The 9,362-nt window shown below is 37.0% G+C and overlaps 1 protein-coding gene across 1 annotated transcript in view; it reads left to right on the top strand.

Moving 5' to 3' along the window:
* Positions 1–9,362, top strand: part of ANOS1 (anosmin 1) — a 169,364-nt gene that overhangs the window by 140,221 nt on the left and 19,781 nt on the right. The window contains exon 9 of the mRNA XM_009287845.2: positions 3,116–3,268. Coding sequence (XP_009286120.1) covers positions 3,116–3,268 — 153 coding nt within the window. The remainder of the gene's footprint in view (positions 1–3,115; positions 3,269–9,362) is intronic.

Below are 9,362 nucleotides of genomic sequence, written 5' to 3'. Positions count from 1 at the left end.
TGTTTAGTGTTCAGTCCAACCATCTTGACTGGCATTTCACCAGATTATGTCACAGCTCTGAGAAAGAACATGTAACTGAGTTTACTTTACATCAGGTCACAGGAGAAGGCTGGTGCCTGGATTTCACCTGAGTCTGAGGCTGAGCTATGTCCTGGTAACTGGGACGAAATTCTAGGTGCCATTATACACACCTAGCTATAGTGACATTGGGCAAGCTGTTGAATTTCTTTCTTTCATTTTACTATGAGAATAGCTTTATAAAATTTCCCCTCTTTGGAGCAGGGATAATTAATCAACTGATGTTTGTCAGGCTTTATTGCTAGTCCTGACATTAGGGCAGATCATCATAGTCTTTAAATATGATAGTAAATAAAGACTTTCTGTATAACAAAAGCCCTCTAAACTGAAGCTGAGTAATTGAGATTGGACTGTGTTGGTTTTGGTACCATTCTATACTTACTGTGAGAAACCCTTTCGCTGGTAGTGCTGTATCAACTCTCCATGGTCTCACTAATGGTCTGTCTCTCATGGCCTATATGACCAATGGGTTTGTTTTGGGGGATGGAGATTTTTGTTTCACTTTTCCCTCTCCAAAACATGGTGTTTTTCAGAATCTGATGCAGATCACATTTATTACTTACAAATCCTCTACCAAATGGCGTTCATTTACCCTATACCTCACATGTGACTTTGGTGGTTTCATCATTTTCTGTCCTCTCCAGTGGCACCTCTTTCCTGTCATCATCACAGCTAGATTTAAATTCCTTCCACAATTTTGCTTGGATAATCTGCCCTCTCCTTGATTGCTTTACTTCAGAAAACAGTCTGTCAGTAGTTTCTGTGAAAGTCTGCTATCTACTAATGTCTAATTAGTATAGACTTTCTAATGCCTTGTGCTTTATTTCACTTTACTGTGGTGACCTTTTTGGACTAAAAGGTTCATTAATAGTTGTTTTTTAAACAAGAGTAATACTATACTAAGAGCAATATTTTTGTTTTCTCATATACTTCAAGTATTTGACTGTTACGTTCAAATTATGAACATCCATTTAGTTAACGAGCAGTATTTGCTTTTTAACTGCAAATCAGTGCCTGCGAGAACTAAAACATTTGTTTTACAGTAGAGTACTTCAATAATAAGTTTATAGACAAATCTAGCATCCTTTCTGTCAAAGCCATGAAGTAAAGGATTCAAGATTCTTTGAGCCTAATCCACTGATATCACACATTTTAGTGGATAGAGCACTCTGCTGAGAAGTGTATTTGGACTTTTTTGGACATTTTAAAAAAATGGCTAAATTATAGTTACATAGCAAAGCAAATAAAACCTACTCCTGTAGGAGATGCAAATTCATCTTCTCAATCTCACTGAAGTTAGTTAGGTACAGAGCCAGTCCTGCTTGAGGTACTTTTGAGAATACTCAGAAGCAGATGGAGAAATATGAAAAAGAAAAAAAATATTGCCTGAAATATTATCTAGGACATGACATTCACGCCCCCTCTTTACCTGGGGACTTCCATGGCCTTTGGGAAGTAGTTCCAGAAGCAACATGCCAATTTTGCTGAAGTCCCACTGTCAGTTGCTCTGCTCTCTGTGGAATTAAGGTCTGGCTTTTTAGGTGTCTGTTCCTATTGTCAGTTCCTATTGTCAGAATAGAGAGTAGTACATAACCCGCTGAAGTAATTTACTCTTACAGACCTCTGTAAGCTTTGACCCTCGCCCTCTGGCGTTATATTCCCCCACACTCAGAAATATGTTGCCTCACTATATTTGTATGCTTCACTTCTGGGAAATGCAGCAAGACTCTCTTGATCTTTATATAGAAATACTCTGAATTGGTGTCCTGGTTTTTCTGGAAGTGGAGCAGACAGAGAACAGCAAAGCAGAGATTTAGTAAAATTAAAATACTTTAAGTTGAGGTATAACATAGGTTTAAGTTTGTACTTCTCTCTATCACTTTTTGATTTCCTTTTAGGTAGTATAAATGTTATGGTTACCTTGAGAAAGAATTTGTTTAAGTTTGGTAGTTTAGTTTAAAACAAGCAAGGAAAATGTAAAATTATGTCAGATTAAGCAAAGTATTGACAAAGTAAAATTTGGCCAAAAAACAAGTGGGTTTCAGCTGAAGCTACATATAAGGCACAGTGTTCAAGTTTACATGTTACTCATGGTACTTACTGAAACCTGAGTCTTTCCTTCTTTCTCTCAAGTATGTAGCTAATAATTTGCCACTTCCTAATTATTAGAATCTTTACTTTTCATTTAGGTGAATTAAATACAACTTTTTTTGTTAATCTGATGCAAATACAGCCCTCTTAACCGGAACTGGTATATTTGCAAGTGTGCAATGAAAATGCAGTTTGAATCAACATTGTTGCCTTTTCAAATGAAAATATCTAGAAATACTGTCAACCTTGCTAAATGTTGATGAACTGTTGCCAAATGAAATGCTTGATGAAGGACATCCCATTACCATTGCTCGTTGGAAGCTAGGCACATAACACCAAGGGGATTGCTCAAAGTTAATTCTGCTCTTACAATGTTTTCCTAAGCATTCGCTGTTCACTGTTGGAAACAGGAAAGTGGGCAAGAAAGATCTTTAACCTGACCAGAGTGTTCTTACGTGGCATACCAAAGGACTATATTTACTTTGATGTAATAACCACATGTGGCACTCTGGGTTACACTCAATGCCATCCTTGGGGTTTGTGTATATTCAAACACTGCACAAATATAAAGACCACTACTGCTAGATACTATGCCTGTTTAAAAAGTCAATGTGTTGTTAACATTTCTTGTTCTTGGGGATATAAATACTCTCCCTTTCCTTATTATTCTTTTGAAATTTTACAGAGCATGTTCATATTAAAATATATTTATCTTGTTCTCTTTCTGTCCAAAATATTTTTTTTTGACTGAATTTCAAACAAACGATATGCTTTTGAACCATTATGGACAGTTTGTTCTTTATATTAATTTCATTTAGGTAAGATACTGAAATAAGATAATTTGGATTAAGGATAGTATTATTTTCTGAATTTCAGCACTGTTAACATAGTCATTATATGGCACTGTACTTAAATAAATAATTCCAGATTGTTCTCTGTATTGCAGAGGAACAGACATCTTCTGCTGGGAAACCCCAGAAAGGACTGGTAGATCCTTACCCAACATTTCAAAGAAGGAAAACTACTCGTTTTCTTAAAATTGGAACTCCTTTCTATCAGGACAATCAACTTCAGGTCAAGGTCTACTGGAAGAAGACAGGTTTGTCAAATTTTTATTTTACTATTTTTTCTAAGGAGGAACTCTCATCAACTGCTTCAGAGTTGTAGAACATTGATATGATATAATGAACCTTGTACAATCATTGAAGTTAAATCCTACACCCATCCTTCCTTCCCTTCACCTTTACATTAGAGTGAAACATTGCCTCTCCTCTGTCTTACGGATGTGTAAATGTCTGGCAGAGGGAAATGACATGAATCAGCTACCCAAAAAATACAGTCAGTCATGTTGGGACACTGAATCTTCCCAGAGCTGAGATAATTTTTAGTTTGGTGGAAATTACTTCTGTAAAGTTTTAAATAGGGAAGCAGGATTTGGCCTTATGTTCAACAGAGCTTTTGTGGCTATGAATGTTGTCTCCCTGGAGTGTGGTCAGAGGGTCTCGAGCACATACAGTTTCCGGGTGGATTTTCTGCTGATGCCACTGCAGTATCATTTGTTGGACTTTGTCAGTTGAGAAATGAATCAGGAAATGAATGTATAAGGAAATCATGCAGTGGTGTCATAAAAACTGAACTGTAGTTTGAACCACAAAATTTAGTTATACTGGCTCATGTTAAAGCCACCATGGGCTTTATGCCAAACTTTATCAGTCACCTTGAATTAGAACAGGATGAATAGTTGGCCACAACCACTGGAAAAATCTTTAAGTTGGTTTTCTGCTGGGCTGCATGCACCCTTCTGTTTTTCAGAAAAATCTAACAATAATTTTATGTTTATGTCTTCCAGTCTAAAGGAAAATTGTCAAATGCAATAAATTTTAAGTGTCTAATCAGATTCAGAAATCAAAAAAGGGATTTTCCTTTCTTGCCCTCTAGGAGCATATAGGTTGTTACACACTGCTCCAGCTTAGCCATAACAGGTTCATATGTTGTTATTTGAAAATATGCTTACACTGTTAATGTTTTAACTTGGAGCAATCTACATGTGTAGTAGTAGCCCATGTATAAAATCTATTCAATTTTTGTGTTTGAAATGAGCTACAAAATGGAAAATCATCTTTTCTTCTGGAATTTTTCAAACAATTTTAGAAATATTTAAGTTCTTTTGGGTTTAGGTGTATGCAGCACCACCCTGAATGAGGAAAGGCTATATAAACATTCAATTATGCTATGTGACATACGAATATGTCACATTGGATGGTGTGGATTGTGAGAGGTATCTTTTGCTTCTTAAAAAGAGCCTGCCTGTTTGAATGGTTATCTTTCTAGCCCTGCTGTATCAAATACTTTCAGATCAAATGCTTATTCCTCCATAAAATCTGCAAGCTTTGGCTCAGCCTGACTACATACACATTTTAAATGTTTGTTCCTATCTTGGCTATGCTAGTTTTCTTTTTTCTAGCTTTCCCCATTATATTTCTTTTTTGCCTAACTAAATGGAAAGCTGGAATAATTTAAAGTTTCAGTAAAAGTTTAGGCATTTTTAATTGTGAATACTAAGTTTACCTAACAATACGCTTTTGGTTATCCAAAGTGAGATTTATGTATTCTGAGCTTGGGACTGATCACCTTAAGCTTTAGCCTTCTGGAAGTGAGATGTCAATTCGTTGTCCAAGCTCCTTTTACCATCAAAAAAGAAAAGAAGGTGACTTCTGAAGGAATTCATCCCACACAGCAGCTGAATCTTTCTCTGGAGATGCCTCTCTTCCTTACTGAGTACGGAAGGGAGCCTAGACAGCTCACTCCTACAAGGCTTAGAGATGCCTAACATCTCTCTGTGAGCTGAGGTTCAATTCTGAGCGCTTTGAACTGAAAAAAATGAGGGACAAGATTCAAAGATGAGGAGACTCTGATGCCTCCCACAGGTGTAAGGCCGGCTTGTGCAACTCACAGTCTACAGGCAAGATTCAGCCCAGTGGAACAATCGATCCAGCTGCAGACCTTTTCCTGCCAGCCTGTTTCCAGAAGAAAGATTATGTGTCCTGTGACCAAAATGCCAGCACCCCTAGTGAAATTCATCTTACAAGTAGTTTTCCAAATTCACTGTTATAGTTGATGGAGGAAAAATCATGACCAGTACAGCAATATTCATCTTGTTCCAAAGTAGATATCTTGAACTAGGTGTCCACTAATTACAATAGTAACTTGGATATTGAGCTTATAAGTAGATGTTACACCATAGTTACTTAAACGTTGACATCTAAATCTGGAGCTGAATCCCACACTGTGTTACATACCTGGAAGTAATATTTGTAGCAAAAGTTATAAATGCCTATAAAAAGAAATAAGGTAGTCAACATTCTCATAGTGGCTGAGAAAAGAGGTAATTAAGATTAAATAAAGTCAGGGAATATTTTATAGTTTGGAAATAACAGTATTTGGAAGTGGTGTAATCTTCACAATTGGAGATCTTCAAAGACAGATATGGCACAGATCTGTTAGAAATTACATGGGTTTACATACTGTCACCTCGTGCCAGGGATGGACCAGGTGAGCTCCTGAGTTGCTGACTGTGCAGCTGACTCATCTTGTGCGAATCTGTGTACATCCAGTTGTATGAGGGGGACAGCCAGAGGTCCGTTTTGGTCACGTGGCGGGAGCAAGCTTTGTCACATGCACTAGGGTGTTTATGTATATGCCCCAGCCATGCAGTGGAAGTTGCCTTCATTTTTCTCACATAATGAACAGTGATAGCAAAGGTGTGTGAAGAGGGGCAGAATATGGCAGTTTGTCACACTTAGTTTTTTCTTTTCTTTTTTAAAGAGAAAATATCTGTGTTCTGAGTGACAGCATATGCGGTAACTCAGCAGGAGCCATTGCTTCACGTGGAACTGAAATCTAGACAGTTACCTGCTCCTGAGAAGCTAGCAGCTTCTATAAGCTCTTACAGCAGTTTGGAGGTTACGTAGTACATGGATGAGGTACTGACTGTAAATTTACTAGTGACAATTTACTGCAGAGCGAGTCTTTTTCACCATGCAAGGAACACAGCAGGAGGAGCGTATTGGCTGTGTCTTGTCTTCATGAAAGACAGCAGTTACTGGAGCCAGCTGCTTTGGGAACTGTACCCACGCGCCTTTCTCCTTTATGAACTGCACTGTCTCAAGTTGTGTTTAGGGAGTTGTAGGAGGTATAAGATTGCAGCAACTATAATAGCAAATACTGAGAGAGAATTTACCTCAGCCTACTCTATGGCCCAGCGTCTAGGTTATTTTCATTGCAGATAGGCAATCAGAGTTCAAATCCTTCCTGACAGGGAATTGACCTCTTTGTCTTCTACGTGGTGGGTGAAAACAGGAGTCCCTGTTGATCGCTGTAATGTTCTCATTATTTTGTAGTTTGCTATTAAAAACAACACTTTTTTTGGTACAGGAACACAGACATTCTAGAGTCCTAAATTAAGATATGTGACTTTAAAAAAAATAAAAATTAAGAAAATATCATGAAACCATGTGAAATAAGTATATTGATAATGGTATGAGTTTCCATGACATAAAAAATAATTCAAAAATACGAGTCTCAAACTTGAATATGCTGGACATTTGTAATATAAGCAAGATTTCAATTGGTTGTAGCAATCTTTGCCTTGTCTGGTTTGATTTTCAAGGTTTTCTGTACTTTCTCTGATGGACTTCATGGTCCTAAAAAAAGATGGTTGCAGTGGTGGTGAAATAAATACATTATTTAGATTTTAGATGTTTTTAAAATATAGACATTTAAACCGGTATGATATGTTGATATAGAGTGTCTTTTAGCTGTAATGAAAACTTTAACAACTACTAAAACAGCAGTCTTTCACTTTGTAAGAATGTTACTCATTTTCTAGAGTAATAGCTGCTCAGAAATTTTTGTTGTATTCCTGAATTCAGTGGCCTTACCATTCTACTTAGACCTGAGATTATTTGGTTTTGGTTTTGTTTTTTTTAATTCTGTCCAAAACCAAAATGGCTCTATAGAAGTGTTTTTTGTTGCCTCCCAACACTGTAGCATCACAGCACACCACAGATTACAGAAACAAACAGAAGGAAAGACTTGTGTGGATTTCTTGCCGTCTCAGACCACTTAAGAAACACAAACGTGTTCCTGAGGTTGCTTTAGAGTATTACTTTACTTTCATTGGTCCCTTCGTTAGCTGAGAAATTGTTTTCCTTTTGAATTGGAACCATTTTACTCTCTCTAAAAAGGACAAAATAGAACTGAATCATAGAATAATTTAAATGAGTTGGAAGGGACCTCTGGAGGTCAGCTGGTCCAACCATCTGCTCAAAGTAGAACTCTGGAGTTAAATCAAGTTGTTCAGTCCTATCTGTAAGGCCCTATAAAAGATGTTGTTATTGTTTTTTGAGTGACAGGGAATTTGTCCTTTATGAATATCAGGCTGCAGAGGCCACCTAGCAGTTTATTGCAATGCACCTTAGGGTTGCCAGAATGTACGGTGATGTCTCTTGACATTCAAAGATAGTTCTTCCATTACTGTGCAGAAGATATATTCCTCAGTGTCATTTGCAGATGTGCCTCTAGGAAGCCAGTGAAAGACCACAATGATGACATCAGGGCTGAAGCTCTTGGTTTTATATCATCCCTCTGGATAGACCTCTATCCTGTGCAACAACTGCAATAGAGGGGGTGTGGCAAACTATTACTGAACTGGCTTTATTATACAGTAAAGAAGTGATTGCTTATCAGTACTCAGAAACTGAACACAGTATTTGAGTTAAAGTCTGAGTAAGTGGATGGAAGATCCTATTTCCATATATGTGCATCATAATGCACCACAGTTTGGTAGCAGGAAGGACTTATTTAGGCCTGTTCTTCAAGTGTCATTTCTTAAGCCCCATTAGCTTCAGTAAGCATGAGGCATGAATGGAATGTAGGATCTGGACTTTACATTAAAATAAATCTCTTTCTGAAATAGTCTTTCAGTTTGAACGCTTCGGTATGATGGCAATAATAACTTTACTTCAGGATGTATGCTAGCAAAAATAACTCCACACTTCAAGCAGTACAAGGTGCTTAGCAAATGCACATAATTTTGCTAGACAGAGTCATCACAAAAGCATATTGTAATTATATGAATACAATAGCTTCTTTCTGAAAGAAGAAAATGTCTTTCACTTGCTGCCTCTGACTTAGGCCTGGGATTAGAGAAACACAGTACATTCCTTAAACAGCATGAATCCCACTTTTGTAAATGAAAAGAAGAACTTGCTTGTGGCCAGATTTTTTGGCCATCTCGACTGTGTGAAATTAGAAATTATGTGCTATTTATGTCAAATAGTGGAATCAACTTAAACAAATCACGTTTAACTATTTGGTGCTGGAGTCACAGAGTACCATCCATTACCAAGAGTGGATGCACTCTGAACCCCCTACTTAAAAGGATTAGCTACTTAGAATAATTAAGATCCTCAGTATCTTGTGCAGTAATCAAGACTGAAAGTGTGAAAATAAAAAGATCCTTATGTTTCCTCTGTTCCTTAGTGGTTTGGCAACTAGAGAGCTGAGTTTTCAGCTGACTTCAACTGAAAAGCCTTCAAGTTTCTGCAAATTTGTCTATCTTCAGGATATGAAAATAAGATATTTCCCATAGAAGGAAAAAAAATATTCTTTATGAGCTCACTGCATCAATTCTCATCACTTGCTGCAATAATTATAATACATGAAAATATTAGAATGTAATTTAGTATGATGCTTTCTTTCCAAAGCAACATGTCACAATAATATTTTCTAACCCATTACTCTGCCTTCACTACTGTTCTCTTAGTGCCTGTTAGTTGAGTATAATGTTACTCTCCTTGCTCAGGTAAAGCTTTAGTTTCCTTCACTTTTCTTCAAATGAAGTCTATGAGCATTTACATCCCCTGCTTAAATTAAACATTTAAAGTACTTCTAGATATTTAAAATCAATATATCTGCCCCTTGGTTTTGCTTAAAAAGACAAATACTTAAAATGCATTAAGACTTGGCTTCAGTCTTCTTTCTTTGTGTTTCTGGTAAATGCTAAAGCAGAAAAAAGAAAAGAACACTTAAGGCAGGGAGAGGCAAAGAATCCTCCATTGTCTGATAAATCAACCAAACAAGAATAATGAATTAAATTACAGGGAAGAATAAAATGCAAGGCAGGGCAAAGC

The sequence above is a fragment of the Aptenodytes forsteri genome, unplaced genomic scaffold (assembly GCF_000699145.1).
Source record: "Aptenodytes forsteri isolate BGI_AS27 unplaced genomic scaffold, ASM69914v1 Scaffold200, whole genome shotgun sequence".
In the NCBI taxonomy this organism is placed as follows: domain Eukaryota; kingdom Metazoa; phylum Chordata; class Aves; order Sphenisciformes; family Spheniscidae; genus Aptenodytes; species Aptenodytes forsteri.
The sequence above is the reverse complement of the archived record's forward strand: the minus strand, read 5'-3'. Positions and strand labels throughout refer to the sequence as shown.